The 18,010-nt window shown below is 45.5% G+C and overlaps 2 protein-coding genes across 2 annotated transcripts; both read left to right on the top strand.

Annotated features, from left to right (window-relative positions):
- Positions 1 to 281: 281 nt before the first annotated feature.
- On the top strand, positions 282 to 3,045 carry LOC308171293 (transcriptional repressor scratch 2-like; the record flags this gene model as incomplete). Its single annotated transcript, XM_080546127.1, has 2 exons — positions 282 to 444; positions 2,213 to 3,045. Exons 1-2 carry the CDS (start codon positions 288 to 290, stop codon positions 3,043 to 3,045), a joined length of 990 nt encoding a protein of 329 aa, XP_080402253.1. The 5' UTR covers positions 282 to 287.
- Positions 3,046 to 9,212: 6,167 nt separating this feature from the next.
- LOC308171063 (transcription factor 15-like) lies at positions 9,213 to 10,523 on the top strand (the record flags this gene model as incomplete). Its single annotated transcript, XM_080545936.1, has 2 exons — positions 9,213 to 9,761; positions 10,464 to 10,523. 2 exons carry the CDS (start codon positions 9,213 to 9,215, stop codon positions 10,521 to 10,523), a joined length of 609 nt encoding a protein of 202 aa, XP_080402062.1.
- Between the last annotated feature and the right edge of the window lie 7,487 nt (positions 10,524 to 18,010).

The raw sequence follows: 18,010 nt of genomic DNA, 5'->3' as shown, positions 1-18,010 counted from the left end.
CTGTTTCTCTCTCTCTCTCTCCACTGTCTTTCTTCCTCACTCTCTCCTCTCTCCTTTCCCACTCCCAAGCACGTTCCTCCTTTCCTTTTTCACTTCTTTCTGGCATAGAGGCCATCCTGGCCTGAAAGAGTTTTTGTTGTGAGGGAAGAAAAAAAATCTCAGAGCATCTTTGGCGTCATTAACCTCCATTTTGGTTTTCTTTGACTTTGGCCTGCCATAGACTGTTCAGGTCTATTTTTCTTTCCTTCTTCATATGTGGCACTAGGATCTATCTGCCTGTTGTGAAAATGCCACGTTCTTTTTTGGTGAAGCAACTGAAGGTCCATGATTTCTCTACCTCCTCCTCCAATCATCATCATCAGCACTATTCGGATGGGTCCTACACACTGACACGTGCCATCACTGAGTCTGCAACCAACTTGGCGGTCCGTTTGAGTGAAAATGGTGAGTCAAGATACCTCTGAATTGTGTTTTTCGGGACGGACACCAATCTGTTTTCTGTTCATATGTAGATACTGCAACATCATATTGCAATATCATAATTGTCAATAACAATATTTGTTTACTCTGGATTATTTTAAATGTGCAAGGTAACATCATTATCAATAGTACTACTACGCTAAAGGAAGGGGAAAAAACAACAAAAACAAAACAGACCCAAACCGTTGATTCCTGATATTCCTTCTGCCTTTCAGCCTGTGATGTTGTGTTTGCTACCTAATCCCCCCCCTCCCCCCTCCCCCTCTCCCCAAACCAAACCATGCCTCCAGACTTTTGTTTTCTAACTCCAGCGATGGTAAATAGTATTCAGGTCACGCCGGACCAATCAGCTTAATACAGAGCAGATCACACAACAGGCTTTGCTTTAATGCCATTGTGTACATGCATAATGGCTATACATGTATGCAGCAGGCATTAGGCGATATAGAGGGATCTGATCCAAGCCTTTTGTGAGGTCCCAGAAACCTCAGCAGAAAGCAGATATCCACATGGGACTTGGTTTGTCCTTAGCTGGTGCCATTGCCCTTGAGTCCTCCTCTGTTATCAGTAACCCCCCCCCCCCCTCCATCTCTCCATCGCTTCATCTCTCCATCTGATCCTACAGGATGTTGGGTACCCGCAGGGGGTTGTATTGCAGCAATCTAATCCCTCTCTCCAGACCAATGAGATAATATGACAGGTTGATACAGAGAGAAAGGCATTGGTTAGAAAATAAGGAGAGAAAAAGAGCATGAGGGTTATCATAGTAGTCATTTCTGTTTAAAGAAAATAAAATAAACGAATGAACCTGATCTTATTATTACCCTATAAAGTTCTATTTTAAAGAAATAGGAGTCTATAGAAATGTGTGTTATGTTTGTGTTTTTTGGTGGAATGTCCTTCAGCATCACAGAGCTTGCGAGATCATTTGTCCACAGATTTAGGATGCCAGCTGTCTGGTTCCCTTTGTGTTGCGGGGGGGAGCACAATATACTGCATGCTGCTGTCAAGATCAGACTATAACCCCCCCCTTTCCCCCTCCCTATCCCTAAATCACACTCCACCTGTCACTCACTCTCTCCATTACCATACTCACAGGCACTTTCAACACCACAGATGGGGAATGATCTGATTAAAATGATTTAGTGGTTAGGGATTTCTCTACTTAAACATTGTGTGTTTTCCACTCTATGATAACAGATTTAGATATGGTGCTATGGGTTTGCGACAGGCGGATAAATTCTATATAGAACTTAACTAACAAGTGTTTTTTGGTAGTTTTTTTTGTGAATGTTGTGTTAATTTTATGAAGGAGTATTCATCTATAGGCCTATTTTGCGTTTTGATATTTATGATAGCGCTTCTGTTCTGAGCCAGATGACTTATTGATTGGTGCAAAACTGCACTGAAGAGTCATTCATATTTAATTTGCAAAGCTTGCTGAGCCAAGCACTTGCAAATGGTTTCCTGTATACAATTTCATATTGATCTGCAATGCACAGAAGACCATGAGGAGTTTTTTTTCACCAATTTGCTTTACAAATACAAAATAAATGCAACGAATGCTGTGAATTTCATAAGGATCATAACAAGTGCATTCCAAAAAACCTATAACATTGTGTATTATGAAAGGTGTTTACCAAACCATTTTTCATCCAAAACATCTTGTAAAAGTTTTTGCCAAAGATGGCCTTTATTCTTACAAAATCTTTTTCTCTATTAAAACCCCCAGGCTACATCCAAGATTACGTCATCCCTTCAATATGCCAGAGCACAAAGGAGACGGGGTCCAGGAGGCAGACCGGGCTCTCCTCAGGGCCCCTGTACTCCCCGGGGAACGGAGGGGGGAGTGGAGGGGAGGAGTTCTCCGACCACGACATGGAGCAGCCAGACAGCCCCCGGTCCAGCGCCGCCGAGTCGGACAGCAGCAGCATCCTGAGCCCAGAGGAGGGCTGCGCTGTGGACTCCTTCCTCATCTCCGATGGCCGCTCCCGGAGACGGGGCAACAAACCGTCCCCCCGCCAGGGAGGCCCAGACACAGACAGCAGCCAGGAGGCGTCCTCCACAGCCTCCACGCCGACCAAAGGCAAGTCCAAGGGCCCGGGACGCCATTCGTGCGGCGAGTGCAGCAAAACCTACGCCACCTCCTCTAACCTGAGCCGCCACAAGCAGACGCACCGCAGCCTGGACAGCCAGCAGGCCCGGAGGTGTCCCACCTGTCACAAGGCCTACGTGTCCATGCCGGCCCTAGCCATGCACATGCTCACCCACGACCTGCGGCACGAGTGCCACGTGTGTGGCAAGGCCTTTAGCCGGCCCTGGCTGCTGCAGGGCCACATGCGCTCGCACACGGGGGAGAAGCCCTTCGCCTGCGCCCACTGCGGCAAGGCCTTCGCCGACCGCTCGAACCTGCGCGCCCACATGCAGACGCACTCGGCCTTCAAGCACTACGAATGCAAGAGGTGCAACAAGAGCTTTGCACTCAAGTCCTACCTGAACAAGCACTACGAGTCAGCCTGCTTCAAGGGCTCCGGGGACGAGGAGGACTGCTGCTCCGAGGGTTGATCCAGTAGAGAGGAAACACCACTGTTTATGTTCTCTTTATTTATTGAGATACAAGAAGGATCTCCTTCACTGGAGAGACCTGGTCCAAGACACCACGTGTCTTCCTGTCCCTGCCTTTTGATTGAAAGCAATAAGGTCACTAGGAGGTGTTGAAGAAAATAAGAGATGATTGGAGATGAAAAGAATTGAATAACCAAGTCAGTATTTATTTGAAAAATATGAATATTTTGTATTAGAGCATTTTCGATGGATTGTTATTTATTTATTTGCAATCATTTACATTCCAGTGTTATTTTATGTGCCAATTACAGTAGCTCTCAAACACTTGCTGAAAAGTGTATTTGTGTATTTATTCATTTATTTATGAATGTATTTATTTATGAAATTGTTTATTTATTTGTTAAAACATAAATTCATTCATTCATTGTGCATGTATTTAGTTGATCCATAAATAGATCTCAGAAAATGCTGTAATATATTTCAGCAGACAAAGCCATATATGGTTTAATAATAACTGTTGATACCCATGTTCTACACAGGAAATGTTCAATATACCCATTTAAATCTATGCAGAGGCTGTTAAATGTAAATACAGTGTTATGCAACATGGTGATACTTTGACATTAAAATAAAAAAATACGGTAATACTGTTATGCCGCTATGATGGAGGTTTGGTCTACCAATTTGGTAGCTACCATAAATTGCTTATTTGCCCTGGTTATTGGGCTACCACAAGGCTGTTGAATCTGAACTGTTCTCAACTATATAACAGTATGTAATTGAGAAACAATTATCAAGTCCTATTAATTATTAAAAGATGATATTTTGATTACGTTTCTCACTGTTTCCTGTGTATTTTATCTGAGTCATTCACCAGCATCCGTAAGTATCAACTATAAACATGTGAGGAGATACACCCAGCACATAGAACTTTCACAGGGAATGTTACAAATATCTTTATGATTAGAAGGTAAATGTAGTACATTTATCAATTCAGAATATTACATTTTGTTTGATGCATGCTTTCATTTCCTTTTCATTTTACGCAACATTGTTGAGTCTATTCAGCAAGCAAATAACAGACAAACAGACACCAGGCCAATCCCAGACACTGACAGTACTGGTTGCCTCCCTATAGTCTTTCCTCAGTTCCTCAGTTCCTCCCCTTAGATCTCCTCCAATGAGAAAAAGCACTTTGAGAAGGAAGCCAGGAAGGAGGATGTGAAGAAAAGAGGACAGACTGCTGTAGCTCTTCTTCTTCTCCAGCAGAGGGGGCAACCACTTTGATCAAACTGGAAATCCATCGCAAAGACACCTCCATATACAAACAATAACATTTCCATTCACATATAGGTGTGCTAGTGGTGTACAGGGTTCCTCCTCTATATGGGTACTCTTACGAGGTCCAAATCTCCAACTGCATCTCCGTTGGCTCTACTCAGACCAAGGGCAAAAAGGCCCCTTCACCACGCCACGCTGCCGGGCTGAGGACAGGATGTGTACTGGGTCAGGTGTCATGAGAACCAGGCCTTTCCCCCCTCTGGCCCAGACGGGTCTGAGCCCTCCCCCCGGGCTCCCGACCCATGGGCCCCCTAAGGGAAGGTCAACTATGCTATGAGCAGCGCTCTAGATGACTATTTTGAGACACAATGCTGTCCGTGCGCATACACATGCACACACATGTACACACACACACACACACACACACACAGATGCACACACACAGATGCACACACACACACACACACACACACACACATGCTTTTCCAAACCACAGGCTGTTAAAAAGGATGTAGTCATAAAAACAGCTCAACCCCACTGTACATAAGCAATAGGGTCCACCCTCCAACTACTCCATCAACTAGGGTCCCCCCCTAGTCCCCCCTCCGTCTTTCTAGCCAATCAATGCTAGGTATGGGGGGGCTCCATCAAGTGCAGGTAGAGTCAACAGAAGGCTGGAACGGATGGGGCCTTTTTATAGCCTCCTTTATCAAACCTTTCACCTTGGATGTAGGATCAGAGGATCAGAGGAGAAGAGCTTTTATGGCCGTCTTGTAGATTTCACCGGGCTGATAAACCTCCCGACCTGCGGACGGACTGGATCTGAGACAAGGAGCCTGCGGTCCCCAGCGGCCCATGAGGAAGCAGTCACATGTGAGCCAGAGGAACCGCAAGCCTGGTTGGACGGCTGTTAAGGAGAGCGGCGGGCTTCTCCGAAGAATCGTCGCGTGTGAGAAGACTTCCTGTCCTGAGGGGTTGACGTTCGGCCTGTCTGGGAGCGACCAGGGTCTCAGAGGACGTGACGAGGACATGCTAGTTCATCAGCCTCCGAATCTGACGGCACCTGTTGCTGCTATTGGATATCCCTCCTCCCAGGGCTGTTGTTAGGAGGTTAGGACATTGGGGGGCTTAGCTCAGCCCACGTTGACGCGGGACTGGGGGACTTGGGGACTGGGGGACTGGGGAGGGGGGGGGGGAGTCGGTGGTAGCAGAGTTTTTGATTGACGGGTGGTAGCTTGCGCTAAATCGATGGCAATGCGCTAAATTGATGGCAACGTTTTAATTTAAAAAAAGAAATTCCCCCCAGGATCCGGAGAGCCGGGGCTATTCAGAAAACATTCAGGGCTTGAGCCACAGATGACCAGGCCTAACCACATGCCTGCCTCCTTCCATAAAAAAAGGCCTGTGGTTGATGTTGTTTTTGTTGGTATGGTATGGTTAATATTCTTCCCCTTGGAAGCAAGGTCATGATGTCATCATTTCACAAAATGCAGTTGTTACGTTAAAAAACGTACCAAAAAAGTACAAATCCTTTCTCAAGGTCTACATTCTGAAGGCTCTTCATCTTCAGATGAGAACCGTAACTGGTTGAGAATGCAGTCAGTCATACTACTGAAGGCAGAGGCCATTTGTTGCTGCTGAACTTTAACGGACAGTCTCACCTGCCTTGATCACTCAAGATGTCACAAAATGTGTAAGACGATCAGTATCTTTGGCACGGAGAGGGAGGGAGGGGGGAAGGGGGGAGTGAGAGAGAGAGAGGGGGAGGGAGATGAAAAGGTATACTGTTGCTACTGTATCTCTCACTAGTCCTAATAAAGTGTATGAAATGGAGAGCAAAATACCAAGCTGGTTCTTGCCTCCTCTCCTGAGTTTCTGTCACTCAACCCAACCCAAACTGAATGTACAAAACATAATCGCTCACTCCTGGTGGGAAGTAAGGAATACAAGGTGTGCCATTATCTCATTGAACCATAAAGCCTTCATGAGGTTGTTCTGGGGAGATCTGGTGTTTGCAGTGGGACCACCTCTCTAGCTTTACAGGTACTGGAAAAGTCATCCAACCTATTCTAGAATGCATGCTATTTTCTACACACTCTTCTCCACTATTCTTACTGAATCTAATATAGACATTAGATTGTTAGAACATCGATTGTAGATACCTATTTCAGATATTGAAACATATTGTAGATATTATTCAATCTATTGTAGATATTAAACCTATTGTGGACGATTGAATCCATAGTAGATATTATTGCAGGACGTCAGCCTGCAGCTGGCTGGTTTGCTGCTCAGAGGAGCTTCTTTAGCCTCCCCCGTGCAGCTGTTCTTCATGGAGGCAGTGAGTCAATGTATGTCTGACCACAGAGAGAATCACCCAGTGGCTCACTGTAGCCCTGCTCTGCTGGGCTTAGCACAATATTGTGGCTGACTTGCACTGTAGTCATCATATCATCACTCACAACGATGTAGGGGTTATCCAAGAGCAGGGGGGGGTGGGGGTGGGGGAGGCTAGGGTGAATCAACGAGGGGTGGTGAGATGTCTGTCATTGCTTCAACATTTTCTCCTCTTTTCTTTTGTCTGGTCCTGTTATTTTGCCAAGACGTTTCCAAATAAATGTATTTATAATGTCATGATTACAGCTGTATGTCAGCATCTAGCAAACTGCAAATATCTGTTTCTTATTATTTCCCCTTCTGTTTTCAAGACTTAACTTTCACATCCTACTCTATCATGATAGTCTTATCGGAAAACACTTTCACCTTAGCCTTACCCACCACACACTTCATTATCCCTTCATCACCATAACAGGGTTTTTAATGGCATTCCTTAGATGCAGGGGCAAAAGTATTTATGGTTCCAAACTGTGAGGTGGTGGAGAAAGCGTGCAGGGGTCGTGTTGCTGCGTTGGCCGAGCGCAGTAAAACTCACGGTGTCCCGCTTTACGAGTGGAACCAGGTCTTCTGTGGGTCGCCATTGTTGGTGCAGCTGAGCTGGGGGCCAGAGGCCGCTCCTGGAGGTTTGATGTGTCAGGGGTTGTGTTTGTGAAAACAGGCCCTTTGATGACACTCTGCCAGTGGATCTGGAAGCCATTTGCTTTTTTTTCCACCAGAGAAAGTCGGTCTTGATCACCTCTAGCATCTGCTCAGTGTTTATTTACCCACAGCACTTAACCCAGTAGACAAACTAACCTGGCTCACTGTTGCGCCACTGTTAAATTGGCCTCTGAGGAAAGTGTCCGTCAAGTATCTGTGTCTGTGTTTAATTTGACCTTATCAATACTATTTTTCCATGTTGAAATAGACTTTAGACCTCCTTGCAAAAATAATACACTATATTGTCATTGGATAGATACAATTAGTGTCTGTTTTTTTATCATCAATTGGCTAATAATAAATAAATAAATAAAATAAAATAAAAATAGAAATATATATAGTGTGTACGCTAATGTAAATATTAGCGTACGGGTAAACAAATTTATACGGTGCCATTTGGACTTCATAACTTGTGAAAAATAAATTGTTGATTTATCTATATTTTAATGTTCTATTATATAAAGGACATATCTAGCTTGCTGAAAAACAGTGGTCGAGCTCAGGCACCTACATTTTATTTTATTTAGAATACCCTCTGTAGTTGAATAGGGCGAGTGTCTCCAGAACAGAGTGGACACATAACAGGGTGGACACTAACAGGGTGGACATTTTGAGTTAAAGTTAGCCTTTAGCCTGCCTGTGTTAGCATAATGCCTAGAATGACCATGAATACATGATGAGGAATCTAATTTGCACTAAATACTTTTTTTGGAAATTATTCAATTTGATTGATCTCCTCAATATTTAGGCATAACAGGGTGGACACGTTATGGTCAACCACATTAAACTCACTGGATAAAAACATAAAAATCAGATGGTAAAAGAGGTAGAAAATCACACAGCTTACCACATTTGAAATCCCCTCCACTGATGTGATGTCACCTCATGAGAGTGATGTGATTGAGAAATATGGTTTTCTTTTAAAAGGGACATTAACACAGCATAACAGGGTGGACAGTGATCGCAGGGACAAGCAATATTGTAAGCAAAACCTTATTTTTTTGTACAAAAAAAAAAAATGGATAAAAACTATATTTGATTTCAATAGATATTGATCAGGAAAATGAAATAATAATAACATATTTGGAAATGTATATGTTTTTAATAGTTATTTTTTGGATTGAAGTTGAATGAACAACACTGGGGACATCCCAAATCCCATGCAAAATCAAATTTACATCTTTAACCAAAGCTTTTAAAATGTAGAAAACAACAACTTAGAAGCCCATATCATTGTATTCATAATAAATAACACAATTGACTATACATGGAAAAACCTAATGGAATTAGTATTTGTCCAAATTTAGACAAAATACAACATGATTTAGTACTGGGGACGGAAAAGGCACCGTATAAAAAAAAGGACACATCAATATCAGACGTTTGTTGCTCTAATTAGGCCATTTGTGGTACAATTAACCTCTTGGCATGAAGGTAGGTCGGGCTATTGTATGACAGTGGGTTTGGATGACAGCGGTTCTATTGGACAGTTATCGGTGTGCATGTCCCAGACCACCCCTCCCCTTCTGCTGCAGAGCCCCAGTATAAGAGCCCACTCTGGGACAGTTACACACGCTCTGTTGACCACCCGGCCGCACCATCCTATGGGGATATGTCAAAACAATATTTTCCTATGCAAGGGGGAATTAATATTAATGGGCACGTTCTGATTGCAACGGCTGCGAATGCACACAAAGTAAATTGTAGGCTACTTTATTGCAAATAAAAAAAGGATACACGTTTTTTTTTTTTACCATATTTTTCTTCTTCAATTAAGCATTTAGTTTATAATGGCTTTTACTATGTTAAGACCGGTGGCAACACACCCCTTCTCCTACCCTCCTCCTGACCTCAACACGATGTCCGACGACGAGGAGAACAGGAGCGAGAGTGACGGGAGCTCGGACATAGGGACATCGGACCATATGGACCAGAGCTGTGGGTGCGTCTCGGATCAGAGCTACGGGACCGGGTGCGTCAGCGCAGAGTTCCACAGGGTTTCCCATGTGGTCGGAGTCGGTGGGGTTGTTGTGGTCAAGCAGCGCAACGCAGCCAACGCCAGGGAACGAGACAGGACCATGAGCGTCAACACCGCCTTCACTGATCTCCGGACACTCATACCCACGGAACCGGTGGACAGAAAACTCTCTAAGATCGAAACGCTCCGGTTGGCGTCCAGCTACATTTCGCACTTAGCCAACGTGCTGGTGCTGGGGGACGGCCGGGGGGACGGGCAGCCCCCCTGTCAGCCCCCCTGTCTGCACCGCGCCCAGGGGGATGGAGAGGCCAGGCAGCCCAGGACCATATGCACCTTCTGCCTGAGTAGCCAGAGAAAAGGGGTAAGTGTGGCCACAATGTAAAGTTGTCTGGATGTCAGATATTGGTTTAATACATCACTATCAACAACCACAGTTTGAGAAACGCTCGCTGTTATGTGTTATAGCCTACATAGACCTCACCAGAATAATGATGCTAAAAAAAGTAGAATTATTGCATTTGAACAAAGAAAATGTGCATTGCAATACATCTGATAACAAAGCATGGTTACAAACAGTCAGATCATTTACCAGATGATTTCTAATAAATACATAATAAACATGCAATATAATTAGCTCGATGTCAAAAAAGTTTAGCCTATTTCCTGATAATGCAAATCAGGATTGATTGACATTATTAGCTTGGAACAGTCTGCCAATACTGTGTTTAGACTGATTATCTAAATGACCGTGGAAATGATCCATCTCAGTATTATGATTTCCCTATTGGGACTTCATTTATTTATGTCATATGCAGCAGGCCTATGCTAAGATATCCTTTAAAGGCAAAACAATAAATAGTCTATATTTATACCAGTTACTGACATCTAACTGCACTCAATTATTTTTTTATTTGTTTACTAGTTATCCACACAGGAGAGGATAAAATGAAGGCCAGAGTCTAAGATTTCTAATGTTTTGATCAACAATATTTCCTACTCTGGATTATGTGTTTGAGAAATAAATCTGGATGAATTGTTGGTTAACATGGCATTTGTTTTGCAGGTGAAAGATGGAAGAGACTGTAGGCATGGAGGCAGTGCACTACGGATGAGTCGGCGATAGGCACAACTCTCTGGTTCCAAGGAATGTTGATTCCCAGTCAGAGAACTCAGGGAAATCTCACTTACACACATTGTACACACCTGTGTATAAATCAGAATACCTACAACCTTTGGAAAAAAGACTTGCAGATGGGATCAGTTTCAGGGAATCTGGAGGAAAAAGACTGCTCCAACCAAAAGCTGGTTATGAGAAACCATTCTAAGGCTACTGTTTGCAAATTGTGATATTGAAGGAATGTTTGTTATAAATGAGACCATATAACCATATCAACCCATTTTGTATTTTACTTCCAAATTAAATATTTTTTTTACATAGTTGTAGTTGTCTTGTCAGTCCTCCTATAATGAACATTTTTATTGTGTGGATATTGTGATAATGGGGTTTTGTTGTAATTTACATATAACTTACAGATGTCATTCAGGAAGTATTATAATTCAATCAGTCGAAACATGAAACATTAAAACTTCAGAAAAAACAGACACCTTGCATTAAGGTATAATAATTTAAAGAAAAGCATTGTAAAGCATTTCTACTCATTTAAATTACCTATTAGTTTCTAGACAGTTTCTGAATATGTGATAAACTGTTGTAACTCAATGATTGAAATTGTATACTATCACTTAGATAGTATCACTTTGCTGGCGCGGTAGTCAAGGGAATATAGTGCACACAGGATTAGAGACACTTTTTGCTTTTGGTCCCCCAAGCACTAATGTGACGATCACACACTTCTAATCATTGAGTTATATTCTGTATCAGTACTGTTTATACCAGATTAAAAAAAAAAAATCTATAAACTTACAAATCTTTAATAACATTAAACCTTTAATGTAAAGTGTTACCTCAGTAGCAATGGAAACAGGTTTACAAATAGTCTCAGGGCAAAGATTACATTTTTATCCAGTTCTTCTGTGTAATGCCAAGATATTTCAAAAGAGGAAGTCATCAGTCTTGTCCTTTGTAGTCAGGGCTTTTCAAAAATAGTTTGACCCACTCCAGAATAGAAGAGCAAACGTCATTCTGACTATGGCATAGCTATGCCAGTGTGTGAGGAAGACATGAATCACACCGAATCATCATATTCTCTGTACAAAGGTAATGGGAAAACAGGAAAGGCAAATGAGTCGTGATGGTAGAGCTATTGTAAAGACTAGTGATTACTCATGTGGACCATCAGAGAATGTGACACATTTCTGGACTGATGCCCAATAATATCTGTAAAAGTGGGTAAAAGGTAGTCAATTAAATGTTGGATTGACTTATCAGATGTTGAATGAAATACGTGTGCGTCAATCTACTACAGCATTATGCATTTACAGGAGAAAACAATTATTATCATAACGCATTGAAATGTATTGAATACCTGCCAAGTCTTGCAGAGTATACAAGAGAGAGCAAAAAGGAGAGGTCAGAGCTTTAACACTGGTGTGTTCGAGTGGATCTCATGGTTTTTTTAATGCACATGTGTTATTGATTAGTCACAGCTAATATCACCTACAGCCTGTGTCCAGAAAAACACAGCTGCTGATATATGAATGGTGTAAATCACTAGTCTCTGGTGGAAAGGTTTAGGGGTTAAGGTTTAGTGTGTGTGTTTATTTTATTCATACCTGTGTGTGTGTCTATATATTATGTGTACCTGTGTGTGTATAGTGCACACCTGTGGTGTGTGTGTGTGTGTGTGTGTGTGTGTGTTACCAATGACTTGATCAGCCGTTGTCATGTCAAAGTCATCACTGCATTATATATAGACTACACAATGTATGATATAAATAAGAGTTATCATGGTAGATAACTTGTTATCATGGTAGATGGTAAAATCGCTTCATGGTAGTAAGTTACATGGCCTCCTCCGGGGAGTCGCTTGCATAAAAACACTCCCAACACTGCTCTCTGTCCACCTGCTGTCAAACCTAGCCTAATTAGAAGCTGCTGCATGAGCTTATCCTGCAAGTCTGTGGGCCCACCGGAGCCTTCCAAATGACTCCCACAGGGCTCTGAGGCAGGAAGATGTCATAGAGGAACAGGAAGGAAAAGCCTGAGCGGCCGACCCCACAGAGGCCCTCCCTTGGGGCCCAAGTCCTGGGTCAGTGCCAGTCCTGACATCAGCCCGAGCTGGGACCCAGATGTCCAACTTCTAATTTTAATTCCTGGGTGGAAAAGCCTGGCATTCTAAGTCCAGATGAAATAGCACAAAGAAGCACCAACAAATGCTAATACTAACAGCTAACAGTGTATCACATGGCATGCATGTCGACATGTTCTTGGCCTTAATTGGACCATGTAAGTTGGCTGAGAAGGGAACACATTTACAACCTATAGCACCTGTATTACGTGATATCTTACAATGTCTGGTTGCGAGACAGGTTTACACGGTGAGGTTTAAGACGGAATAAAAGTCAAAAGTCGACATTTGGAGGGAGATTATGCTGTCAAAGTCCTCAGCAGCACTTTTGAATTGAATTCCCTGCCATCTGGTAGACATCTACCAAGGATACCATGGGACAAATATGAAGAGGTAATATTGTGATACAGTTCCTCCGCCGTGCTCCGACCAAAACAGATCCTTATGGTGCTGTACCTCAGACGGCCGACGAGGGAGGCGGCCCCCCCCCGCTCACCCTATAGCTTCCTGCCCAACCTGTATGTCGGGGGAGATAATCGCCATCAGACACGCACTGCGGCCCTTTCATGAGACAAGGGCTTGGATACGCTGCTTCCGACTTTTTATGATCCTTTTCCATGGATGGGAGGGGAGGGAGAGCAAGGAGCAACCCAATCCTCTGCTGCAGCCAAGCAGGCCTAACCAGAGCCAGACAGAGGAGGGGGTGGGAGAGTGTGTGTGTGTGTGTGTGTGTGTGTGTGTGTGTGTGTGTGTGTGTGTGTGTGTGTGTGGTACCATGGTCCATAAGAGTGCTGCTGTTGACACACTGTTGGGCTATTGTTTCCCTACAGTGCGGAGAGGGAGGAAGTGTTGGAATTCCCTGAGACATTAGCACAGACAATGTCAGTCTGCCGGGGCTGGGTCCTGATTACCGTGTGTCCCTGGCTCCTGCTTCTGCTGCTGGGCCTCCGGCGCAGGGCGGGGTCCTTTAATGCAGAGGTGAAAAGGCGGCTAATTTGGAGCTCAATTTCTCCCCTGTCAAAATAATATAACAATATGAGTGCGCAAGCAGTGCTTCAGGAGGGAAGAGGCTGCCTTCCTTAGTAACATCCATCATTGCAGTAATCGCTAATGGCTGCTCTTAGCGTGAGTATGGGGTCAAGAAGGTCATGGGGAACTGCCCATTGACAGACAGGCCTGTGTGTAAAGAGGTTGTGCATTTGCTCTTTTTTTTCAAGACTTCTTTCCTGTATCTAAGATCTGAACAGGCTTGTGTTGACATTTAAATTATATGAGATATGAGATGGTCTTGACATTGCTCAAGAGAGAGACGGTGGACACTTTTCACACACCAGTTCCAAAGCGTTTTAGCTCTGAAACTCCTCATGCTGACTGAGATGTGTGGGAAGAAAAAGGCTAGATGTCTGAAACTTTAAATAAGATATACCGGGCCATTTAATTTAGTCAATGCCAGGAGCAATTGTTTGGAGGATATCCTCAATCAGGACCCAAAGAGCACAATGAATAGCCTCAGTGACAGAAACATGTTGCCCTAACAACCTCAGGGACATGCATTGGAAAGAAGAGTGGCCCCCCTCTTTCCAAATAAAACACATGATGTCATTGTTTCTATACTGTTTGTTTTGTTCAGATACAGCTGTTAGTCTTCTTTTCAGGTCCAGTAAACGTCATTTCTGAATGTTTGAAACTATGCACATGATCATGCAAATGCTTTTGTAGTGGGTTCTTAAAACATTGAGATAAGTAAGATTTCAGGGAATGTGGTCAAATTAATATACTTTTCACTTTGATGAATATGGCTTAGCCAACATCAAGTGTTTTGTAATTAAATAATGAAATGCATTCGCTCATGACAAGGGATGGCCCATTCTTTGAACATAGCAACCTTGTTTGTGGTGTGAGAAGAAATTAAATATCACACATCGCCCCCTTGTGGTGTGAAAGTAGTCCATGTTCTCCTCTCTTCACATTGGTGACATAAAAAGATGACAATGTATACATACCATGTATTTAATTTCCGTTCTAATAACATTTACTTCCTGTGAGTTGATGGGTTGATCGCATGGACAGAAGTGACTGCGCACGCGCAAAGTAAATTGTTCTGTTTGCCATTAATGCAATGATACATGTTTTCTAATCCCCACGTGATAACTGTAGACGAAAAATAATAACGTCACACCGCAACTATTCTATTACCAATGAATGTGATGTTTTAGGACGTTTTCTGTGGCTGTGATCGATTCAGCCTACCTTCAACCCTGTCCCTCCACCGTATGGGTTCTAGTTCAACCCTGTCCCTCCACCGTATGGGTTCTAGCCTGTCCCTCCACCGTATGGGTTCTAGCCGCAGCTGTCCCTCCACCGTATGGGTTCTAGCCCCAGCTGTCCCTCCACCGTATGGGTTCTAGTTCAAGCCTGTCCCTCCAACGTATACACGTCGTCGGTTCTGAACCACATAGTGAACTGCACCAACTCAGTCACCGTGGACAAACGGGTCCGGGTCTACCCCAACACGAAGCCATGGATGACTGGGAAGGTCCAAAAACTGATAAACGAGAGGGACAACGCCTTCTTCGCAGGGAAGAGCACACCGCTGTACAGCTCCACCAGGGCCAACCTAAAGCGCGGAATCAAAGCGGCCAAGGCAGAGCACAGAGAGAAGATTGAGGAATGCCTCCTGAGCAACGACTCCAGGCGGATGTGGCAGGGGGTTCAGCAGATGACAAACTTCAGAGCCAACAGGCTCACAGCCGCAGAGGACGACCCCCTGCTGGCGGGAAAGCTGAACACCTTCTACGCCCGGTTCGACGAGGGGCGAACGGAGGTAACCGCAACACAAACACCACTCTCTCCAGCTCTCAGCAGCCTCACCCTCACAGAGCATGAAGTGAGACGCGTACTGAAGGCGGTGGACCCCAGGAAAGCCTCGGGGCCGGATGGCGTCCTGGGACGGGTGCTGAGAGACTGCGCCGACCAGCTGGCCGGGGTTTTCACCAACATCTTTAACCAGTCCCTGTCTCAGGCCACCGTCCCACCCTGCCTGAAAACCTCAACTATCATCCCAGTCCCGAAGAAAAGCACGGTGAGCTGCCTAAACGACTACCGCCCGGTGGCACTCACACCAATCATCATGAAGTGCTTCGAGAAACTAGTCCGGGCCCACATACTCACACGCCTCCCGCCCAACCTGGATCCATACCAGTTCGCCTACAGAGCCCACAGGTCCACAGAGGACGCCATCGCGACGACTCTCCACGCCACTCTATCCCACCTGGAGAGGGGAAACAGCTACGCGAGACTGCTCTTCGTGGACTTCAGCTCCGCCTTCAACACCATCCTTCCAGACAGGCTAGTGACCAAACTACTAGACCTGGGTCTATCACACTCTATATGTGCGTGGATCAAGGACTTCCTGACCGACCGCCCCCAGAGGGTGCGGGTGGGCCCCCACACCTCCACAGCCCTCAGCCTCAGCACTGGGTCCCCCCAGGGCTGCGTGCTAAGCCCCATCCTCTACAACCTCTACACCTACGACTTCACCCCCGTCCACCCCAGCAACTACATCGTAAAGTTTGCAGACGACACCACCGCGGTGGGATGTATCTCGGGGGGGGACGAGGCGGTGTACAGGGATGAGGTAGAGCAACTGAGCAAGCTGTGCAAGGTTAACAACCTGCTGCTGAACAAGTCAAAGACCCAGGAAATCATCGTAGACTTCAGGAGGAAAAAGTCCGAGATCCAGCCCCTGCTCATCGACGGAGAGAGCGTGGAGAGAGTCTCAACCCTCCGATTCCTGGGACATCACATGCGGGATGACCTGACCTGGAAGGACAACACAAAAGGCACCATCAAGAGGGCACAACAGCGGCTATACACCCTGAGATGCCTCAGGAAGGAACACAGCAAGCAGGAGATACTGGTGACCTTTTACCGCGGCGCAGTGGAGAGCATCCTCACTTACGGCATCTGTAACTGGTTCTCCAGCTGCACAACAGCGGAGAGAAATGCGCTACAGAGAGTCGTGAGAACAGCACAGAAGATCACCGGCGCCCCCCTCCCCTCTCTGGAAGAGCTGTACAACACACGCTGTCTCAGGAAGGCCTCCAAGATCTCCAGGGACCCGACCCACCCTGGGCACGTACACTTTACCAGGCTGCCCTCGAAAAGGCGATTCAGGACCCTGGCCGCTAAGACAAACAGACTGAAGAACAGCTTCTACCACAGGGCCGTCCAGGCCCTGAACACAGCAAAGACCTAAGTTCTGGGCCCTGGACAGTCTGGACGGATTGTATGGCAGCTGCTGGACTGAAAAAATCAGGTGTAGTGCTGAGGCACAAACATGTACATTTCAAGCCTGCAAACTGTGACACTTTAAATAACGTGAAACAATACTATTGTGCAATATGACAACCCTAGTCGTCTATCTGTACAGTATAGTACAGTGGATTGTGTACATAGCCTTTATTTATGTAAACCAGCTCCTTCCCTTCAAGTTTTTTTTTTCTTTTCTTTTTTTTCCCCTTTCCTAACACCAGGGGAGCCACCCCTCCTAAATTTCGTTGTTTGGTACCTGTACTGTAGCAATGACAATAAAGTCCATTCGTTATTCGTATGGGTTCTAGCCCTGTCCCTCCACCGTATGGGTTCTAGCCCTGTCCCTCCACCGTATGGGTTCTAGTTCAGCCCTGTCCCTCCACCGTATGGGTTCTAGCCCCTGTCCCTCCACCGTATGGGTTCTAGCCCCTGTCCCTCCACCGTATGGGTTCTAGCCCCTGTCCCTCCACCGTATGGGTTCTAGTCTGTCCCTCCACCGTATAGGTTCTAGCCTGTCCCTCCACCGTATGGGTTCTAGTTCAACCCTGTCCCTCCGCCGTATGGGTTCTAGCCCCTGTCCCTCCACCGTATGGGTTCTAGTTCAACCCTGTCCCTCCACCGTATGGGTTCTAGCCCCTGTCCCTCCACCGTATGGGTTCTAGCCCCTGTCCCTCCACCGTATGGGTTCTAGCCCCTGTCCCTCCACCGTATGGGTTCTAGCCTGTCCCTCCACCGTATGGGTTCTAGTTCAACCCTGTCCCTCCGCCGTATGGGTTCTAGCCCCTGTCCCTCCACCGTATGGGTTCTAGCCCCTGTGCCTCCACCTTATGGGTTCTAGCCTGTCCCTCCACCGTATGGGTTCTAGCCCCTGTCCCTCCACTATGGGTTCTAGCCTGTCCCTCCACCATATGGGTTCTAGTTCAACCCTGTCCCTCCACCGTATGGGTTCTAGCCACAGCTGTCCCTCCACCGTATGGGCTCTAGCCTGTCCCTCCACCATATGGGTTCTAGTTCAACCCTGTCCCTCCACCGTATGGGTTCTAGCCAC

Source organism: Nansenia antarctica (genome assembly GCF_963989245.1).
Source record: "Nansenia antarctica genome assembly, chromosome: 15".
Classification (NCBI taxonomy): domain Eukaryota; kingdom Metazoa; phylum Chordata; class Actinopteri; order Argentiniformes; family Microstomatidae; genus Nansenia; species Nansenia antarctica.
The sequence above is the reverse complement of the archived record's forward strand: the minus strand, read 5'-3'. Positions and strand labels throughout refer to the sequence as shown.